Source organism: Lampetra fluviatilis, chromosome 36 (genome assembly GCF_964198595.1).
Source record: "Lampetra fluviatilis chromosome 36, kcLamFluv1.1, whole genome shotgun sequence".
NCBI classification, from domain to species: Eukaryota; Metazoa; Chordata; class Hyperoartia; order Petromyzontiformes; family Petromyzontidae; genus Lampetra; species Lampetra fluviatilis.
In genome coordinates this window covers 140,356-163,399 of record NC_136310.1, presented here as the reverse complement: position 1 = coordinate 163,399, position 23,044 = coordinate 140,356, and the positions used below count along the sequence as shown (strand labels likewise).

General features: G+C 50.7%; 1 protein-coding gene across 4 annotated transcripts in view; it reads left to right on the top strand.

Annotated features, from left to right (window-relative positions):
• The first annotated feature begins 5,433 nt into the window (after nt 1-5,433).
• Nucleotides 5,434-23,044, top strand: part of LOC144944978 (chloride channel protein 2-like) — a 111,863-nt gene continuing 94,252 nt past the window's right edge. The window contains exons 1-2 of one of the 4 annotated variants that reach the window (XM_078873098.1): nt 5,434-5,480; nt 16,704-16,882. In XM_078873098.1, coding sequence (XP_078729224.1) covers nt 16,829-16,882 — 54 coding nt within the window. In that variant the 5' untranslated portion in view covers nt 5,434-5,480; nt 16,704-16,828. Of the gene's footprint in view, nt 5,481-16,132; nt 16,246-16,437; nt 16,548-16,703; nt 16,883-23,044 lie in introns of those variants that run through there. The other 3 variants (XM_078873097.1, XM_078873099.1, XM_078873096.1) reach the window with 3 other exon arrangements.

The following is a 23,044-nucleotide window of genomic DNA, read 5'->3' as shown; positions in this document are numbered from 1 at the left end:
TGGTTTTAAATATAAAGCACTTTTTATGGCAAACACTTAATAATGGACTCTTCTGAAAAATGGTCCTGAGGCTCAATGATGTTTTCGTATGTAAATATAGGACACTTACTCACATTAAATAAACGTATTGATCGATTGAATTCTGTTAAGGCCTTGACTTACTCATCATCATCTGCCATGATCAATCCTCTGCTGGATGAGGACGTCCACAAACCATTGCCACCTCTCGAGGTCCCATAATCTAACAATCCACCAAGCATCTGCACACGAGCTAAATCCATTGCTCCTTCTCTCCACTTCATGTTCTCTCAGACACGTTCCCTCCCTTGTCCGCTGATACTGCATTAGTCTCAATCACCGGTCATCATTCGTACGAGTGACAAGTTCTGTCCTAGGCCAGTCTCCTTAACAGTCTGCTTGCAGCCAGCTATTGTTATCTCTTGTGTAGTGCGCAATGTATTCTTGTTAAGCGTGTGGGCTCTGGGTGTCTATCTGGAATGGTTGCTGGTGCTAACGGAGTGATGAGCAGATGCTGTTGGGGGTGTCGTGCCGCGCTGAAGGCCTCGCGTGTGCCCATGTGCCGCCGTCCTCTTTGTGGCCAGGACGCCGAGGAACGTCGTTCCTGTGTGCTGCTCCCGCCGCGGCCATCGCCACGACTGCTGAGCCGTGTGACGAATGGTGGCAGGAGTGATGGCTGGGCTTGCACGGAGGCAACGTGAGCTCCACGTGTTGCACCTGTAACATGGCCGTCTAAGCAGCAGTCCAGGTGAGACCCTCACCAGTGTCATATTAGTAATAATTTGTATCGCCATCATCAGGGCTTAATATTTTTACTGCATAGTTTCTGGGTCGCTGGTAGACTGGAGGAGGCACGGGACATGTCGTAGCCAGAGCCATAGTGAGAGGTATCCTGGATGCAGACATTTTACCTGGGTCGCTAAGCCATCATGTAATTTGTAAGAGGCTGATACTAGTGACATTGTTTCACCAAACGCAGGTGCTACTGGTATATGTGTGTTTCACCGTGTGTCCTGCATTATATACTGAGCTTTAATCGCGATTTACAATCAAAGCCAAGAGGCCATCGATGTCACCGCTACTCGCCATTTCTTTCTGCCGTCTGCCACATTCCGCAGATCTAAAGCCGAGAGCGGTGCTCCAAGGTTCTTTGTTACATCTCCCACCGTCTGGTTTTTGGCCTCCCCCTTGGCTGCCGACCTCTGGGTGTCACTCTGATGCCCATCTTGGTCACCTGCCCTCCTGAACCCTGCACACATGTCCCACCCATGGCCACCTCATCTGATCACATCGACAACGCCTTGTTGAACTTTCAAGTTGCTTATCTAGCCCTTCCGTGACATTCCTAGCCCTTCCGTGACATTCCTAGCATTGTCCTCAAGCACCTGCATTGTACAGGCAGAAGTTCATTAAGTAGTTTTATTGTTGAAGTTTGGCTCTGTAACTCACGGAGTAACACAGACGTTACCCCTGCCTCAACTACTCTTATAACACTAAAGCTGACATCTCTGTCCTTTGCAGAACCATTTTATTCACAAATCACCTCAACCACAAAGGCCACAGAATTCACAATCCTTATTATCGGCAAATATGGATCCCTGAGTCTGGCATTAATTCCGCGCTTTGTATTCGAGAAATGCTGCTGTCTTGTAATGGTCAGCACACCAGCCTTGCAACACAAAGGTCGTCGGTCCACCCTCCACTCCCCCCCGCGCCCTGCCACTGTCTACGCGGCAGTGCAATTGTGTACACCACAGTCGGTCAGCAGGTGATGTGTGGTGGGGTAAAATGTCGATATTCTCACCTTCTCTAAGACATCTGGCCAGCGGGGAAGAGTAGACGAAACATACCTTCTCAGGAGGGCTCTCCTCGAGTGTTCTCCTGCAAGCAGTGGCACGAGCCAGCCACTGCAGGGCTCTATACCTTCATTGAAGCGTCATTTTCCTTTCACGTCGCCCTGGTCACACCGCCCTCGAGTCGCTCCTCCCGAGCCGTCATCGTGTCTCGGCTGAGTGGTGGAGTGGTTGCTCAGCTCCCCCGGTGGCCGTGTTTGTCTGTGGGCAGTAGTGGCAGGATAGGCTGAAGCAGGACACGGCCACCGTCCCATTGCGTGATTGATGCACGGGGTCATATTAATAGACGATTAATTTTTGCCGCATCTTAAGTTTCCGGGCGTTTCCGATGGCGTCCTTGTCGGTGGGGCCTCCGTGGCTACCATCATCCTGGTGAATCGCCGTGCCGCGTGGCTCGTGGGCCTCGTCTGAGACGTTGGAACGGGTGAGCCGGGGCCTGACGGGGGCAGCCGGGACGTGGTCGGGACGGTTCGTGCGTCCGTGGTTTTGTAAACGCGACGCAGTCGCTCCGGCCCAGCGCCGCACGGCGCACATCAGTCACGCCTTGTCACGGATCGGCAGGGACATGTTTTTGTTAAGACAACATTCGTTACAGCTGGATCCGCGGCTGGGAAGGTAACTTTGAGAAGAGAGCTACTGATTACTCCTTATATTTGTATATCGTGTTTTGTAGGAATATAATATTGCGTTATGTCGTATTGATTGTCGCTCATATGACGAATGACATTTTGTACGTTAATTATTCGGTAAAAAATTACATTCGACTGTTATCCATTTCTTCGACCCCTTTTACAAATGGCAGCTGTCCAAACACTCTGAAGTCGCGAGATTCCCTGCCAGCCACGCCATGCGTGACACGGCTGGTGCTGGCAGGAACCTCCTGGTTACACCAGCCCACAGGGGATTATTGTGTCCGTCCGTCGTGCAGGGAAGGGCTGGGAGGGTGGGGAGGGGCTGGGTGGGGAGGGGCAGGGTGGGGGGTGGGAGGGGAGGGTGGGGCTGGGTAGGGAGGGTGGGGAGGGGAGGGTGGGGAGGGGCTGGGCGGGGAGGGGCTGTGTGGAGGGTGGGAGGGGTGGGGCTGGGTGGGGAGGGGCTGGTCAACCCGTGGTGCCCTTATAAAACTCAACGTTTAACCTACTCACGCCGGCTGGTGCCCGCCCTCACAGTCGGCCATATTTGCGGAATACAGCACGCCGCCGTTGACCCTGGCCATTGACCGAGCAACCCAACGTGTTCCGACCAGCTCCCTCCGCAGGAGGAATGTGTTAATGACTTGACCAAGACCTGTCCATCACCTCCCGTCAAGTGGCATCCATGGCAACGAAGCTGTGGCTTTTCTGCAACAATATTCGTGTAATACGATTAGCCAAGCAATGGAATGGACAGTGGGTAGAGTAATCTCTTGCATGATGGGATATCCCAACTCTCTGATGAACTCAAAACATTTGTCAACAACACTATGTCTTTGAAAATATCTATATAATGGGGAACGTTTCAAGCAATGGCCCATCTTTATCGCACATACATAAGCCAGCGAGATAATGAGTAATAAGAGGTCGGGACTGTACTTTATACCATGGTGCCTGATTAAATATCTTTTTATTAAATGTATCTTAACTTGGCATACGAATAATGACCTATTAGTAGCTATTGGGTAACATACACACCCGTCAATAAGCAAGAAGTATGACTACTAAATAAACTAATTTATATTAAAAGCACAATAATTTTTTTTGTAATTGCATATCATATTGCATTGTGGGAAGATTGTTTTGTGTGGGCACAAGGCACAATCCACTTGGCAACGCGTTCCTGGGCCCGGTGACGTTATCGTCACCACAGACGTGGGAGGGGGCGTGGTCTATCGTGGTCGCGTGCACAGCCGCCCAGGTTGACGTTACAAACACACACACACAAACATATACACAACACACACACAGACACGCACACAAAGATAAAGACAAAGATCCCCCGTATAGCCTTAACAGACTGTAGGGGCAAGTGCTGTTAGCGAGCACCTATGAAGGCCAGAACGGTACACGAGGGGGTGGGTGGCCAGCACCACGCCCGACCGCCTTTGTCTCCCCAGTGACGATGTTTACACACCTCACCAGGTACTCATTTGAGGCTGAGTCGACCTAGGGGAGGCCGGGACCGGTTCAGATAATCGTCACTGGTGTTGGCCGTGAGCGGGAATCGAACTCGTGTCGCCAGGTTCATAGCGCACCGCTACACTACCGCTCCCCACACACACGCACACATACACACATACACAAACACACACAGACACACGAACACACGCGCACGTGTGTGCGTATGTGTGTATCCCTTCTCAATCCACTGCTAGATGAGGGCCTCGCCACTCCATGCTGGGCATTTTGGTTATTGGACGAGACTTCACCATGCTGGCCATTGTGGTTTGGCGAAGCTAAGGAACCATAGATGTGGCAGCATAGTACAGTTCAACAATGTAATTTGATGGCCTGCCCTGCAAACTGCCTGTGACAACCTGACTTGTATGATGGTCGCCCATCTGAACATTATCCTGGCGCAACGTTGCTTAGCTCCACAGATCGTATGGGTTTGGGAGTATTCCGGGTGAATTCGTACGTGCTGTAAGTTACACGAATTAAAATTGATTCTTTCACTCACGATTCAGGCGTCGATTCATTAATTTTATAATCCAGATATTCTAATGGTTCAAATAAGACTGAACATTCTAGAGAGACATTACAACAATGGCTTACAATACAATGCAATGTGGATTTACATTGTGTCTAAATGCGAATGCATCTCAAGATGCTGTACAGAAACAATGGGCATATTCATCTCATCGAGGCAGTAAGTCACAGGCACAGGGGAAGAGGAAGATATTTTGCCTGAACTTGAATAGGGGCAGAGAGTCAGCATGGACTGCTGTGGGTAGGGAGTTGCAGACTGGGAGCAGCAGATGAAAAGTACAAAATAAGACAAAGGAATAGGCTATTCTTGAATCAAAAGTGTTGTATTGCTTTCTGCCCTGTCTCCTGTCTGCTCATAGACCCGTGAAGGGTCTGCCGGTGAGCAGAGTGGGTCCGCCGCGTTTGATGCGGAAAATTCACGATGGGGTTCGTGGCCGTTTTCTCGCTCGTTCGCTCGCACCACAACTTTTGGCAATTGCCCGCCGTTTGAGAGAACCTCTTGACCTTTTGCTTCAGCGGTATTGTGTGTTTAAACTTGGATTTAATTCCCCGGGGAAATCTCTTTAGATTGTTAGAGGACAAATAACGGGAAATCTGCGAGCAATGCGGCCTTTTGTTGATTGCTGGAGAAGACTCCACCCGCTTCCTCCTCTCGGCGCTGCGAGGAGACATCATCGCCACGCGCCCCTCGCTCGCTTGGCAGCGGGCCCCCTCCGCTGCCGCTGCCGCCGCCTCCGCTGCCGCTGCCGCCGCCTCCGCTGCCGCTGCCGCCGCCTCCGCTGCCGCCGCCGCCGCCTCCGCCGCCGCCGCCTCCGCTGCCGCCGCCGCCGCCTCCGCTGCCGCTGCTGCGGTGTAGTGGAGACATTTTGTGCTGGGTAGCGGCGGCGCGTGCTCGTGCGTAGGTGGCTTCTGGAGCAGCGTTTCTCGGGTGTGTGTGTCCGTGCATCTGTGTGTCCGTGCATCTGTGTGTCAATGCAGGCATGTGTTGACAGCAGCATGGAAACTGCCTTTACGGGTGATTTAAGACTCCACAGTGCTTTGTTGATCCCCAGATGGATGAAAGCTTCCCCATGCTGTCAGCCATCAGGGTAGTTTGATGATACTTCATTAGAGCAGTCAGTGCGAGTTGGTGATGAGAGGCACCGTGATCCAGTTCAGACATCACTCGCTGCTGATGGTCGCCATGGCCGGGAATCGAACCCAGGTTGCTGGGTTCATAGCATTGTGAGCTAATAGCTGTGCCATCGCTCTGACCTTTGGTGACCTTTCCCTTTGTTGTAAGTCAACGTCTCAGGGTCACGGCTAACATAACGTACCCTCAGCAGTGCTGCCCACAGTCATGCCGTACTCCCCTCCAGCATCACGAGAGTTATGTTCAAAAGTCACAGATAGTTATTTATTTATAGCCAAGCGAAACCCAACGAGATAACAGATCTCCTTTGAAAGGGGGGGCTGGGGTGGTAGAAGGTATATTGCACAAGAGGGAGCATCAGCTGATGATATTGCTATTCTCAGGAGGGTGCTCTTGTTTTTGGATGTTTGGCCAATTCTGTCAGTGAGTGTTCAATTTCGTGGAGGAGCAAATCAGTGCATACAAGGAGGTAATCCTCAAAGCTTCACACAGATGGATTCAACAGTCCATTGTTATACTGCTATCTACCGGGAAACTTGGGGCGATTACGTTGACTGGGTTTCTTATCATTGCCTCCTTGCGTGGGATTTTATTTTAAAGTTTTTTGGGGTATTCTACCCCAGTTCTATCCCAATTGTGCTACCGACATTACATTGTCACAAGATGCGGTACTCTTGTAAGGAAATGGCCCAATGAAGCAGATATCACAGAGCTACCTCTCAGATCCCTTCCAGCGACCTCTGGTCTGCAAAGTAGAGGGCAGCACCTTCCAACTGCATATGAGACTGAGGTTCACTGCAACAATCAAATTGACACTATAATTCTAAGAGCTTGGATTTAGCAATTGAAGAGCAGAACTAAATAAATGTGAATTTGTGTCAATACTTGAGGACCCCGTTTAATCACAGGCAACTGAATCCTGGATTCGAATCCAGGATCTCAGCAGTGCCAGCTCAACGCTCTGACCACTGGTCCACTTGGTCGCCTCTCCTTGTGTAGGATTCTAATTGTGAGCCAAGGGGCCGTCCTTCACTGGTTGTCTCCTGGCTGCAGACTCGATTGCCCTTCGGTCTAAAGTCTCACTTGTCTCGACCTAATCTCAATCTGCTCACGACCTGCCCGATTAGATACGGTGGTAGTATTGTCAAATGTGTGTTTTCATTGTTAAATATTAAACACCTGGCATGCTTATATTTTAACGTGCTTATGAAATGTATTCCCATTCGACCACTGATAGTGGGGAAACGTGCACCCATTGGGGGGTGGTGTAAGCCAGGGTCCACCACCAGACTTCCCCGGCAGAACCGACGTAACTTGGTTACGTGACGCAGCGGTGTTTCCCTTTGCCGTTTTGAAGCAGCTCGAGCGAAAGAAACAGTAATCACTGGAGTTGTCAGTCGGAGAAAGAGTCATAAGCTGGTGTCATCGTTCCAAACAAGAACATGTTGGCCTCGGCCTGTGTACTGAAGGCACTCCCTTTAGTCCATGAGCCCAGCCCAGATGCCTCCTCACTCGTCGGTGCCACCTGTGATGGCAGTTCTTTGGGGCAGTGGCTCTCCGAGTTTGGTTCACGGATCACTGGCGGTCCGCGACGATTCTCCAGGTGGTCCGCGAGCTGATGTAGATGCAGGTTGATCTGTAAATAATGGCAATGTTTTTACCTTTTGTTTCGGACATTAATTCGTGTTTTACTTATGGTATTTAATTTTTAAAATAAGTTAGGTAAACTCCCCTCTTCAATCAAAATCAGAGTATTTATTTATACTGGAGGAATCCGATGAGCTATAAAGTCTTGACTTAAAAGTTTCGTGACTGCAGGAATTCATATTGCATGGTTCTTTCATCTCAAAACCTTTATAAACAGCTTGCCCTCAGAGGCTAACCTCCCTGTTCCTGATGACGACCGCTTGTGTTGCGATCGAAACGTCGTGATATTTAAATTATTTTTTATTCACTTATTTTCATTTTTATTATTTTATTGTTATTATTTTTTATTTTATCTACGTGACTTTACCGAAAGAACCATAGAATAGCTATAAAGTCCTTTTTCAGAGATGTCCAGTAGGGGCGGGTCAGAACGTTACAACAACAAACAATACAAAACATGTTCGGAGCGCAAAGTATCCGAAAGTAAAAAAAATCACTAAACATTTTTTTTCAAATAAAACTAAACAATGTTTTTTTTAATCTTACTTGGTAAGGCCCACTGAGCTATAAACTTCCTTTACAGAAGCAGCCTGGCCATGAATTATAGCTCAACGAAGTGGCTTCGCACGTGGAAATTTATAGCCACAAAATAATCTAAATTCTCTAAACACACGTTTCTAAATGTGGAGAGAAAAACCAGAGGGCCAGGAGAAAAAATACACGCAACCATGTGTAAAAAACGTGTTTTTGTTCCTGTAATATAACTCATATAATCTTTGGTTCTTTCGGTAAAGGCACGTAGGTATCAAATAAAATAAATCACGACGTTTCGGGCGCAACACAAGCGTCCATAATCAGGTGGGAAAGCATGGTCTGCTGTTGAGGCAGAGTGTTTTAAAAAGAAAGAACCAAAGAGTATGGATTCCTGCAGTCACAAAAGCTTCAAATAACTCATATAGTACGAGTGGTATTTAGAGAGACAAGTGAAGGGTAGGAGGCTGGGTGGTTTGCTGAAACGTTTGCACAGATGTGGCCACAGCGGTGTTGGGCAATGAGCTGTGCGTTGATTTCATTATTAGCGATGTGGTTGCAGAACCAATTGCACAGGTGCGGTCTCGGCTTAAGACCCTTGCAGACATAGTCACCGTGAAACTCTCCTGTCATACACTACTCCTGTAATTCGTGTCCCCAATTGCTCTGTAAATTCCCCTGATATCCGAGGATGGTATGTCCTATTATGTAGAGCCTGATGATCTGATTATTTCAGTCATCGATTCCTCTACCGATTTTCGATTTGATTACTCGACTAATCGGATAACACGAAAATAGTTATGGGGAAAAACTCTGACATCTGTTCTACCCACGTGTGCCGCTGAACGGGAGTTGATGGGCGGGGCTCGGCAACGCAATCGGCATCATTAGCCGTGTCCCGCTGTGCATGGCTTGGAGTGGGTTTCATGCAGCAGTATGTCTGGGTGACCATCGTTTTAAAAGAGGCCTGAGTAGTCGATCACAAACACGGTCGATTGTAATTCGTAGCTGATTATTTGATATAATCAACCGATTGTGCTGGCTGGTCTCTTATATGTGTAGTGACATCGCAGACGTCACTGTGTGGTGCCGGCCCTAGAGGGGCTCTGTGAGCGCTGATCGAGAGCGCCGAGTGGCACCACGCTCGGCGTGCAGTGCTGTCCCCTATAGGAGGGGGTGTGAGGGTGCCGGCCATGAACGGGGTTAATGTAGGCCATGGCACTCTGGTTGACCCCAGAAGGCACGTGACGGGTAAGATCTACACAGGGGCCCCAAGCGGGGGCAAGGGGTGGTCACGTGTCGGGGCGAGATCCTGCTAGAGGATTCGAGAAGGTGGTCGTGGCCAAGGGCAGGGCCAGCCACGACCAGTGAGGATATAAGCCGGGTCCCCAGAGGGACCGGTGTGCAGCGTTGCTGTTGTTATCCTGAAGATGTATGTTCTACGTCCGAGAAGAGTCACCAACACGTGGACCTGGACCCAAGCCGGGGTCCTGTCCGTTGCAGCTACTCCCAGTGTGATTAGTGTAGTGAGCCTGGTGGTCCACCACCATAGGTTGTTATCTGGTAAAGGGGCAGTTGCCCCTTTGTGTTGGTATCAAAAAATGTGTTGCCTCCAAGGAGTATCTCTGCGACTCAGTTGAACTCACTGCAACTGGTGCCGGAAGTGGCGAAACGCTATTTTACTTAGCTAGCCATTTAGACAATGTCTACGCGGTGCAGACTACGTCCCAGGACGTCAGACGACGAAGATGAAGATCTTATCCCCAAATCAGCCCCGGGGATGGCGACCCCGGAGGATGGAGGTGAAGCGCTGCCGGCGCAGCAGAGCGCCGGCCGGGCACGCAACAGCTCGATGCCGGCAGGGAGGGAGCACACGCCTGCCTCGCAGAGCTGCTCCTGGCTACGGCGTCCATCCTCGCGGAGCTCCACCCCGCGGAGCCAGCGGTGGAGAAGGGAGCAGCGGAGCGGCGCAGCCCCCCCCCCCTTATCTATGCCCCACCCCTCTCTATCCTCCTGCCGCCGATCTCCCCCTTGTCTCATGCGCAGCAGTCGTTTATGACTCTTGGGCTACGCCCATTTCTTCCCTTTGGAAGCAGCCTGCATCAGCAGCTTGCCTCCTCCTACCTTATATAACCTCTTGTTGCAGCAGCTCTTTCTCCTTCGTCAGCAGTTCTCCTGCTGTGTTGGTCTCACCGGATGACGGTTGCTTGTGTTGCGATCGAAACGTCGTGATCTATTATTTTTATACCTCCGTGACTTCACCGAAAGAACCAAAGAGTATCTTAAAACCTGTTTTATTGCCAGAAAGGGTAAAACTGTTATCATTGTTTTTCATACTTTGATACTGGCAAATAATGTTCCATGATATGTGGGAGAGCTGCTCAGATGTGAGAGTGTGTCGGCCTGTGGAGGAGGGTTGACTGCAGCTGCCATATTTAGGTTAATTATAAAGGTTAATTATAATTTTATTACGATGCTTGTTTACTCAGGAGAGCCTCACCGTGTATCAAGACTAGTTTGTCATGAAGGTCCTCTCAGGTTTTCACAGTAGGGGATGATGTTGCTATGTGCAATCCCAATTACGCAATTTTAAGGAAAATTGGAAGCATTGGAATGTTTTGCCAAGACTAGATACGTTATGTTTTAGCTATGGGAGGAAACTGGATAACCCAGAGTGGCACCCATGCAGACCGGGGAGAACATACAAACTCAACACAGAAAGGCACCCGAGTCGGGAATCGAACCCAAAAACTTTTTGCTGAGGCACAAGTGTTAACACTGCGCCACCCTGCCACCCATTTGGAAAATCAAAACACTGAAGCCACGTGCGATGAAACAATGTGCCGACTGTACTCGGGGTTCCGTCCCGGGAGCTCCGTCTTGGCGCCAGGTTCTCACAAAACGAGGTAAACTCTTACACACAGTCAGCTGTTTGTGATGGCCACAGACTTTTACATAAACACTTGGACGTTCACCAATTACGTGTTTTGTTACAACAACAAAAATAATAACTTTCACTTGCTAAAATATTTCTTCAAAACCTGTGCTGTAGAGCCCTGCTCTAAACAGAGGTAGTGTGCGTTCTGGACAATGCGGTGTGTGTGGCGCAGTGCAGCTGTGGACGACTGTTGTGGCGATGTGCGACGGTGGTGCTGCCTGTGCTCTATTTGTGCCGTGTGTACGCATTGCGCGCAATTGTTCAGCTGTCCGTGCCAACACCGCGCATGGCTGCTGTTTCTCTCGTGTGTCCACAAAGGGCCGGTGCTCCATCGTTCGCGAGAGGAGCGATCTATGTACGTACTTACGTTGCTGTATCTATGTACGTACTTACGTTGCTGTGTCTATGTACGTACTTACGTTGCTGTATCACACTGTCGGCGATGCGCACAGTCGTCACAATCTGGGGTCACGATTCAATTCCAGAATGTATTCTTCGTGGTTGTCTTGATATTAACGTTTAGTTTTTTTTTCTTGAATGAAAATTCCCATTGGTACGTTTTTGCTGTCGCTCCGGTAGCCTAAAGGGCAACAGGGTGGCGGCGCAAGTGGTAACGCTCGCGCCGAACAGCAAGAAGGGTTCGATTCCTGGCTTATGCGCCTTACTCTGTGGAGTTTGTAGCTTCTCCCCCTGTTTTGCGTGGGGTTCCTCCGGGTTCTACCCATAGCTAAAACACACACACACAATGTAACCGGTATTAGCCAAGCATTCCAATGCTGAAAATGTACCTCTAAATTTCTCAATGCCCCCAGAAAACTTGGCAGGACACTCCTGACAAAGAATCTTGACATTCAGTAAAGCTATTCAGGATGAATATATAATTCTTATTTACGGTAACATTTGCTTTTATATAATTTCTTTATCCCAAATTATAAATTCTCTTGCACGATGCAAGTCGCATATTGTTACACTAGAATCATGATAATCAAATAAAATGCAGTCGCATTTAGACGGGAAGTAAATCTAAATGCTTTTATACTAAACACATGAAACATTTATTGGTCAGCTGTTTGTGCCGAAAAACGGGAATTCTGGAGCCACAACATGCGTTGGCTTAAGGCTGGTGTTCATCATTCACCGGAGGAAGGTTTTATTATGCGATGATTCCCTTTGTCTGCACCGCGATGTGGCGAGATTAAGCCCCGCACGGGAGAAGATGAGAAGGACAGATGCAAGTGCTGCCTGACACGCGCTACTCCCGTGAAACATGCAGGGCCGAGCTGCTGGCAGGATGCCCTCTCCCGTCTCCTCGCCACTCAACACCACCAGAGCGAGTGGGTGGGATGGCGAGCGAACGCTTTCTAATCAACTCCCGAGGAGCAACGCTCACTGCCGTGATTAGCAGTGATGAGAATCCGAGGCGGCGGTGGCGGCGATCGAAACCAGAGAAGGCCTTGGGACAGGGGTCGCCACTCGCGGCACGTAAATGGGAGTGCCTCGCTTGACAAGCGGACTGACGCACTCCCTTAACGAGGGATTCCACGGGCCCCGCAGCTCCGGTCGGGGGGCGGGGGGCACGTCCCGTGTTTGCATGGCTGGCGATCAGGGCAGCTATTTCTATGGGCACGCGGACGCGCATGTGACCCGCGTGACCCGTCTCTCCGATGGGCGCGTGGCCCAGTGCGCATCTCGAGAAATGGGAAACGTGTGGACAAAGGAGCATCGCTGTGTTTGTGCGCCGTGCCTGTCTTGGCTAGAGTGGCGGGGGTGTTGCGTGGAGGCACGCGTCTCTGATCGCTTGTTTGGTTAATGGCACGTCCTGGAGCTCGGGTTTGCTCCTGGTGATCTGCGCGAAAGCACTCTTACTTTTTTTCGCGTTTTACTTACATTGGGTTTGGTGGAGGACTCCAGCAATAACATCCTCCTGGCAGCAGAGGGGAAAACAAAAAACCTCTGCCTTATTAATACACTGTTACTTAAACACTCCACCACGGATTGTTCGTTTCAGGAAAAAACAGAGAGTGAGTGGACTGCACGGGATTGGGGTGCGTGGAGAGAAGGGATTGGCAGCGAGAGGGGCGCACGGCCACCAAGTGCTGGCGCTGGGGGAATGAATGGGATTCACCAGACCTGAATTACTAGAAACAATGACTTCGCTTCATTTCGATTTTCAATTTCTAATTTCATGCAGTTATTCCTCCGATTACCGTTTGTTGCATTTTATTTTATTTGCTTGGCTTTTCTTATTTTGGTGACCACCCAGGTCGCTCTTGCAAATTAGACTCCTATCCTAGTCTCTCGAGTTCTTATCTGGTCACACAAACTTGACTTTACTTATTCGAATCAAAACATGGTCATATAAACTGATTCACTTATTACTTATAAAACAAATGTAACTGTCTGTGATTGCATGGAATATGTCACTTGTAGCTTGCTTAGAATTCATATCTAGCTATGTGAATGAATGAGTGGGTGGGTTAGTGAGTTAGTTAGGGAGTGATTATGTAATTGAATGAGCAAATGTGTGCATTCACAATTGAGCGGGTGAGTGGATTTGCGAGCAGGTAAGTGAGTGGGTGGGTGGATTAGTGAGTCAGTTGGTGACTGAGTGATTGGGTGGGTGGGCGTGCATATTAATGTGTGGATGGGTAGCTTAGTAGGTAAGTTGGTGACTGAATATGTGGGTTTATTCATAAGCGAGTTGGTGACTGAGTAAATTAATGGGTGGGTGGGCAGGTGAGCGAGTGGGTGAGTGCACACAGCGACTGGGGTTCCCTGTGTGAGATGCGTGCGTGTCTTGAGTGAACGCTGCTCTTGTGCTGTGCAAAGGCAGCGGTGTTTGTTTAAGAGCTGCCTGTAAGGGTGGAAATGCCTTAGTAAAACAACTTCCTTATAGCTGTAAAAATTTTATATTCACATTTCCCTTCATTTAATCCCAGCTGCGAGTGTGCTGGGATGCTGGCGTTTCGCCCGCTGGACATCGGGATTCGTTAGGCTGCCCCAGCTGACCCCCCGGTGGGTAGGGGGCACACGGGAGCTGGGAACGGGGTCAAAGGTCAAGCTGGTTGGCCCCGATGACAGCCCACCACTGCATGAGAGCCTCCCCATGCTGTGTGGGTTGTGGGGGTTATATGGCCATACTTCATCACGGGTTGGTGAAGGCAAAGAGTGTAGATGATGGAACATAATACAGTACAGCAATGGAATTTTCGGAAATGGCCTCTGTTGACAACATAGCCCCGCAGCAGTCCATAACACCCGTGGTGCATGGCGGTCACTCATCCAAGCGCTATCTCGGCTCAGCCTGCTTCGGATGCCTTCTGGGTCATTTGGTCACATGAATCGAGTGTGAATTGAATAGCTCGAGTGTATGGATGGGAATAGAGTGAGATGAGAGGGGAGAAGTTGGAGAGTGTGTGGAGTGGAGTTGAGTGAGATGAGAGTGGAGAGTTAGGCAGGGGTGAGGCTATGGAGGACCTTGAAGGTGGCGAGTGGGATCTTGAAAATTACCCTAATTGTGGAGGGATGGGAGTGTTGGGGGGACCTGGTCTCCTGCCATCGTCCCACCCACGCTGCCGTGCAGGGGAGGGGCGTCGAGCGTGTGATCACGACGACCTGCATTCAATTCCCCTCGTTCCAATAGCGGTCGTTAAATGATCGTACCAAGCGATAACAATCTCCAAGTGTGCACTGTGTCCTGCACACTCGATCCCTTTGGAATCTAATTTCAGATTACCGTAGCAACATACAGCGCGTTACTGCATGCTAAGCACACGCAATCACGGTGGGTGTAATCTGTATGACCTGCTAGGAACACTGCGCAGGCTGCTGCTGCATGGGATACGCTGTGGGGCCCAGAGGGCAGTTCACCAAAATCTAGTGTTGTACTCTACTTCTATGCTTCCCCATCTATGCTCTCCGCCTGTACCGGAGAGAGGGGAGAGTGGTTTGAGTACGTTTTGAGAGGGGAAAGAGGGGTGTGAATAGAGAGAGAGAGAGAGCGGCCAGCGGGGATGGTAGGGAGAGAGTGGTGAGCGGGGAGTGAGCTTGGAGAGAGGGTGAGCAGAGGGGTGAGCGAGGGCACGAAGAAACCCTCATTAGCAGGGGCGCTGGGACCTGGCAGACGACACTGGGGGCCCTGCCAACGTCACTCCTCATTCACTGCCCTCGGGCCTCTAGAGGTCATTATAATTCTTGCTGCGCAACGCTATTAATGAATCATTGTTTAACGTTTGTGGTAAAAAACGAGAGTTCTCTGTCCCTGAATACAAGTCAAGACGTCAGCCAAGAAACCATCCACCGAGCGGTGGTGTTGTGTCCCCTGTGTGTATGCAGTGTTGGGTAAAAGGGAGTCTGTTTTGCTGATGGGGAAAAAATAGATTGTATTTATTAATTGTCCAAGAAAAGTGATGCCTACGTTTTGTGAATCATTCTTGGGTCAAACGGCTGCAGGCTGGGATTCTACTGCTTGAAGAGAAGTTTCCCACTTGCTTAAGTGAGACGGCAACATTGACCGTTGCAAAAGGTTATGGTTGTTTTATATTTAGGGAAATAGCTTTCCTACTGATTTACAATAAAAACTGGATTTTACACATGACTTAAGGGAACATTTTGAATGTGAGGCAATGTTCCGAGTTGGTTTAGAATCCCAGGCGGTTGGAGCGCTTTCAGTCTGGGGTTTAGCCGCCCATGATTCGACTAGATGCTCAAGTGTGGCGAGTTGATGACCTCAGCCCAGAGACCAATAATTTCACAAAAACACGAAGTTAAATTTGATTTTCACTTCAATTTGCGAGCATTTCTGCTCTGAAAATGTTAATAGTTTAGATTGAATGCCGTATCCTCTGTGCAGGGCGTGTGTGGACAAAAGAGGCCACTTGAATGCTTATCAGAAGTTGTTCTGTGATATCTCCTTCCTCGGACTGTTCTCTAGCACAGCATGATACATTGCGCTGCGAGTGTTCCAAAGTGATACTGCAGCTTGTGGCATGACGCCATTAACACAGTGGGGATTGACTTGGGAAATAGATGTTTTTACTGTAATTGTGGACTTCAGATTTGCTTTCTTGCTGAAGGTGGTTTCTTGAGGTCATCTCTGGGCAAGGAGGTGCTCCACGATCGTCTTTCCGCCTGTCAGACACAAAATCTCGCATAGGCAATGGGCACGTGGGCCGATCGCCCTGACTTGGAGTCTCCAGGCTCTGGTAAAGCCACTTGTTCAAATCTGGCAAACGTGCGGCTGGAGTTTCTCGATTTTGGGAATGTGCCCTCGGTGGCTACACACCGCGCTCTGAGCTGCCACTTTGCCAGCGCAGAGTGTTTGAAGTCGAGCACGGAGAGCTACACTTTCGCTCCAGTTCTTGGATGCCGTGTGTCATGATGTCATGCGGAACGTAAAGGTTCCTTTTTTCTTAAACTGCAGCAAAGCCAACAGCTGGTGCTGATGTAAGTGATGTTTTCCACGGAGCGGGCTGCGGAGCAAAACACGAGTATTTTCCCCACGCGCGGGAAGGAACTCGCGCCGCGCCACACTAAGATGCCGCGGAACCCTGCGCCGCCGCAGAGATTGCCCAGGAAATCTTAATCACATGACAGCACTTACAGCCTGAGACGCTGGTGGAGGAGGGGCCACCGTGCCTGCGAGCGAGGGCAAAGTCTGAGGCACACTCAACTGAGCGGAATTGCTGATGAGACTTCACACAAAATCCCCACGCTGGAGCACGGCGTGGCTATCAGAGCCGTGCCAGGTGCTGTGTAATACGCGCACACACACAGGTTCCGCACAATGAGACATTGTGCGCTTAAGAAATTTACCCTATTTAGCAGTCTTGGCACACGTGTGCCTGCGGGGTTTATATTTACTGCGCGTGTATATATATTTTTTCCGCCGTCTCGTCTGGCAGGTCGGCGTGGTGAAGGCGGCGGCGGTGCTGGGACACGGCGTTGCGCCCTCACAACTGAGCCGGGGTGGCCTTCATCATCGACGTCGCTGAGAGAGAGAGGATCTCCCGACCTGGACACAGCAGCCATGGAGGCCAGCAACCGCTCTCCACAGCCGGCGCTCAAGTACGAGCAGACTCTGGTACGTGCCGAGCCCACCGCGAACGTACTCGCCGCTGGTGCGGGGGGCCAGCGGTCGTCCTCCCCGCCGCTACGTTGGCTTGCGAGCGTGCTCGGTGACCGCACGGGCTGATGCTGACACTCATGTAAGGATCCTGGCAGCTTTAGCCTGGGAGCAGTTTTAATTTTGCTTTGTGAGGTCCCGCTGCTGCTGTGTCTGGTGAAGATGTTGTTAATGCTGCTACTGCCGCCACCTCTTGAGCAGCTGTAGGGAAATCCTACGTGCTGGAGACGGTTGGTCCAGTATTGGAGCGACGCGACACGTCGAGTGCGCATGCCGAGGCAGGTGGGAGATGTTGCCTGTTCCTGTGCCACGATCTGCCTTCAACATGGTGCCCATTGGACTACAGTTATTTCTGAACACATGACCGCGCTGGTGGCTGCATGTGTTGATGTGTTGCATAATCACTGCTTTTTTTTATTATTATGCTGCAACCTTCTTCTTCGTCATTATGGCGTTTCTGTCATTCCTGTGGGGCCAGCCTTACTGTTCTTCTTTCTCCACACACTTCTGTCCCGTGCCATCATCTCCACATCCACTCCACACTCCGTCACATGCTGGACTCAGCACCTCAAACCACCTATCCCAAGGCCTGCCTCTCGGTCTCACCCTGGTACTGCTAATGGACAAATCGTTCTTGCTGTACCATCATTCATATCTTCATCATTATTGTCACAATTGTATGTTTTGATTTTGTTTTTATTCATTGTTTTGTTTTATAAATACAAGCACCCGGCATTCTTAGAATGTTTTTGGCTTCTGGATTCAGTGAAAATTCCAAAGTCCCCGGAGACCTCAACTAGGGCACCCTAATGATCACGATTCCCCCCGCACCGTCCACAGTAGAAGCATTCAGATTATAACAAGAAGCGGCACGGCAGCGTGAACCTGTGTAAACCCTGCGCAGCGCTCGCATTGTGGGATTGCGAGGGATCAAAGGGGCTTGTGACTGCGCACCCGGGGTCGTGGGGGAGACAACGGGAGACACGACGCTGTCCAGAGACGCCCCGTGCACCGCTTGGGAACGCGAGCCTAGGGGGCAATACCTTGGGTCGGCTTGTAAACGCGACGGCTTAAACTGCTGCGTGTGTTCGGGCTGCACGGCATCGTGGGAAGGGACCACAGTTCCATGTGGTCTGCGCAGACCTCACAAGCACGCACGCATCTGTGCAAAGCAGCATAACATGACCATGTGGTATGGATGCCCACGACGGGGAGAAGGCAACGAGGGACCATAAAAGTGCACGGATGGAGCAAACCGAACAGAAGTAACTCTGTAGACATTACCCAACCACAGATGCGACACAAGACTGTTTATATAGAGTTATTCATTTTTGTAGTGAGTCCAACTGAGTCGCAAACGTTGTCTTTGGAGCAACACTATTTATTTCACCAACTCAACACACAACATAACTGGGGCTGGCTCCGCCCCTCGCCCCGCCCACCTTCCAGATCTCTCGAGCTCTTTCCCGAAGGCTCCCGAGAGCTCCTTTATACCACGTGACCGTCCAGCGGCTCCCGTCCACCGGTGGCCCCCCTGCAATATCATCCGGTCACGTGTCGGCAGGTCAACCGGCGTATCATGCCCCAAGGTAACCCTGGCTGGCTGACGCTCCCTCTCGCTCCCTCACCGGGAGCCCGCACCGCACGCTGCTCGCGGTGCCTCCGTGCTGACCAGCGCTCACCCAAGCCCCGCTAGGGCTGGTACTACGCCCAGTAACCGGGCTGCGCATAATGACAGCACATTATCCGCCGTGGCTTCGTAAGCCCGGCACCACACAGTGACGTTCACAGTCGCTACATATATATAGACCCACTCATAGAGTCAGTGTCTGTGAAGTATGCAAATTGCTGTGCAGCCAGCATTGGTCACATTAGTCACATGCAAACACATTCACTTTTCCTGCTATGGTTTTTGAACTCGGTCAGCTGTCATCAGTGTTTGTAGCAATGGCCATCATGGGTGTTTTGCATGGGTGGGCTTTCTCTTGCCCTGAAGCATTCTCTTTCCCTGGAGATAATCTTTGCCTAGTTTTCTTAATGCCATAAAAAAATGTTGAACAATCCTCGCTTAGTGACATCATTGGGTGGATTCAACTTCTGACAAAATCGCCAAAGCAAAGTCGTTTTGGCGATTTTGTCCCATGGCTGGTGATGCATGCACTCCAAGCATCGGGGATATTTACGCACGACAAGATGAGACTGTGGCCCCACACAGTTTCAAGTGGAATTGAGGTTGTGCCACATAGATAAATGTGACCCGCTATTCACAACGACTTGTCATAGTGACGATCTGTCACACAATAATACTCCCAGTTTCCTAAGCAAGCTCAATTCAGCGTGGTTGGCATTGACTCCTGGTGCAAGGAATGAAACGGGGGCCATGCCTGACTGATTTTCTACGCTCTTCATTTCCTGGTGAATGGGTCATTCCGACTTGTGGCCTCCAGTGCAGTTGCACCACGTGCCGCCTGCACACTGGCTGTGCCACTTGTCGCATGGAAACCGAGCGAGCTGGCTTCCCGTTTTGCCAAGGGAGCGACTCCTGCATCTCGCTCAAACGTCCACATGTGACAATGTCGCCCGCCACTGCGTAGGCAGAGTGGGAGGGCAGAGGCTTGAGCGTTCATAACTCATGCCCACGCAAAATAATGTTTTCACGCATAAAGAGAGAGAGAGAGATTGGTGGAATATGCCGGCCAAGTAGACAACAGCATGCTTATGAGCGAAGACATCTCCCACATCTGGTTTGTGTTTCCCGTTGTTGGAAGCATTTCCCGTAGGAAATTAGTGCATGGCGAAGCGGCGGCAGTGGCGGTGCGCGGATTTGTCTCGCGCGCAGACATCGCTCATGGCGCCACGCGGGTCTCAGCAAGAAGGTTAACGCTGCACCGGGCAGTCTAGAGCTCCTCCATGTGGAGGACCTTCCACCATTGGTGCCACAAGCCAGCGATTATAACACTGCACCTTTAGTTGCTTTACTTCTTCACCGATTCCACGCGGCTGGAGCTCGAGATCGCTTGGCTGAGCGACGTGGGAAATTTTACTCTCATGAGTGATCGATGGGTGGAGTGGTGGTGCCACGGTTAGCGCAATGCGCTATGCAGCCGTCAGTCCGAGTTTGATTCCCGGCCAGGGAAAACATCCGTGGCTACTGATGAATGAACTACTCCTGTGTCCCCCCCACTTCTCCGACCCATACTGAGCAGTGCGGCGAAGTATGGTCAACCATCATGAAGGGGAGGCCTTCATCCAGCAGTGGATTGAAAAAGCGCCATCTTCTTCTATTAGCTTGACCTTTGCTAATAACACGCAACAACTTAATTTTATATCTTAGAACAAAGTAGAATCTTGACATTGACCCCATTGAAGGGGTCAATGTGGTAATTATGAGTAAATGATGACTAAATGTGTTTTTTTGTCCACTATAAAGAGCAATTCATGGCAAACAGAGATGAACAGCACTTGTTCTGGGAGGCCTTGACTTTTGCAGTTTGACCCCAATCTGTGCTTAGATAACCTTATTGTGCACATGACTGTCGCACAGCGTCTTGATAAGCGATTGCGTTTGGCTGCTTGTAAATCCTGATTGCCCTCACATTTCATTGTATGCTCACCAAAGACACGATACCCGGTCAAACGTGCACTCAACTGCCTTGATGTGTGTGTGCGTGCATGTGAGTGCATGTGTGCGTGCGTGCGTGCGTGTGACTACGTGCGCGAATATGGCCACCAACCCCCTTGTGTGCTATGCCATGCTTCATGGGTGCTTATTAACAGCATTTGCCCCAACGGACTGTTCAACGTTGCATGGGGTATTTTTGTATGTGGGTGTGTGAATGTGTGGGTGAGTATGTGGGTGTGTGAATGTGTGGGTGAGTATGTGGGTGTGCGACTGTAACAACTACAGGGGCATCTCACTCCTCAGTGTGCCGGGTAAGGTCCTGGCAAGGATTATTCAACATCGCCTTGCTAGGCACGCTGAGGAGAGGCTTGCGGAGCCCCAATGCGGTTTCAGGAAAGGGCGGTCCTGCACAGATGCCATATTTTCTGTCCGTCTGCTACAGCAGAGGTGTAGGGAATTCCAAAAAGACCTACATATCTGCTTTATTGACCTGGTCAAGGCCTATGATACCATCAGTAGGACTGGGCTCTGGGTTGTTCTTCGTGCTTTCGGAGTCCCTGACCCTCTGCTCACGATCATTAAGGACCTTCATGATGGTGAGCGGGCCCGGGTAAAACTACGTGGCCGGGAGTCGGAGCCTTTCCCTGTACACCTTGGGGTGCGACAGGGATGTCCTCTGGCTCCCACATTATTTAACATCTATTTCGATTGCGTAGTTCGTGAAGCCTTCAATAGCTGTACCGGGGGAATTTCCATTTGGTACAGATATAATGGGAGGCTGATCGACGCCCGGGTGCGATCAAGGGATGGCTCCCTATTGGTCAACCACGTTATGTATGCCGATGATTTGGTAATAGCTGCTCATTCAGAAGAGGAGTTGGAGACGCTGCTGCTGAGACTGGAGCGTGCCACTAAGAGGTGGGGCCTTACCATCAGCCCCACCAAAACTAAGCACCTGCCTGGGTATTTTGTACCATCGGACACTCCACCCCCACAACTCCCAATTGGTGATGGGGCAGTTGTGGAGAGAGTGGAGAGTTTCCCATACCTGGGCAGTGTGCTTATGACCGGCTCCAGTTTATCAGCAGAGGTCTCACTCCGAATCAGTCGAGCGGCAATATCTTTTCATCGGTTGCGTAACGCTGTGTGGAAGCTACCTGGTCTGTCGCTCCGCACGAAGCTTCAGGTCTTCTCGGCCACGGTCATTCCCTCTCTTCTCTACGCTTGCGAAACGTGGACCCCCCTAGTGGAGCATCTTCGCCGGTTGGAAACATTTAGGCTGGCCTGCCTACGATCCATCCGTGTGTGAATGTGTGGGTGAGTGTGTGAGTGCGCCAGTGGTTTATGAACTGCTCGACGATTTTAGCCACCTGGGTTCATTTCCCTGTCATAACCATCATTGGAAACTGGTATCTTAACTGTGGTGGGTTTTCTCTAGGACAAGTCGGCTCAGGTAAAGGTGGTTGGGTGTGGTGCTGGCCACTCTGCCCACTTGTTTGCCATGCCGGAATCTTGTTTGCCATGCCAATCTCAACAGGAGCTTGCCAGTCGCACTTACTCTATAGCCTCTATCGCTGTATGGGGCCTGTGAGTATTTGTACGTGTGCCAGTTATTCGATTGGCAGTGTCGCGTGTGTTGGGATAAAGTGTGGGTACTCCCACTTCTCTAAAGAAGTCCAGTCAGTGAAGGAGTGTAGGCCAAATACCCTATAAAGGCCTCTCTAGAGATTCTCTCCAGTGGAGTCTCTTCCCCCAGCAGTGGCGTGAACAAACTATGTCAGGGCTGCCCATTTACCTTTAACTCCTGTTCAGGCAGCACAGACCTTTGGCCAGCATTCTACAAGGGTCGTGTGAGAGGGGTGGCTGGGCTCGGACCTTCAGCGTGAGAGGGGCACTCTGTCACGTGCGCAAGTAGGTGTTACCTACTCGTGCACAGGCGTCAGGATTGGGATTGAATCCACCAGGCGAGGGAGATGGATAACATCTCTTACCACTACATCTCCTACAGTCCTGCTCAATAATAATCCACCCAGCACCTGCACACGAGCTGATTTCATCGCTCATCTCCAGAGTGGATATCCTCTCAGCGTGTTTTTTCTCTTAGCTGCCAATCGATTGATCGTTTTGGAAATGTGATCATGGGGAGCAATATCACATCAGTTTTACCATTATTACTTCCATATAATTCCTGCATGGGGGAAGGGCTACCCCTCCCCACCGACAGCCGTGCGTGCAGACACGGCGGGAGGGGGGCGTCCCGAGCCGTGGCTGCGGAGCAGCGCCACGCCGGGAGCTGCACCGCACGCTGTCCCGCCAACCTGACTCCTGCGGCGGGGCGGACTCCCGGCGGTTGCTCTGCCCGTGGCGGCAGCGGGGGGGGGGGGGGGCTGGAGCGGGGGGGAAGTGGGGGGGGGAGCCCACCCCGCGCTGTCCTCAAAAACAATGGGCCGTTCGCCGCCCTCGCGGGGGCCACACAATAATAAAACCCCGGCGAGGAG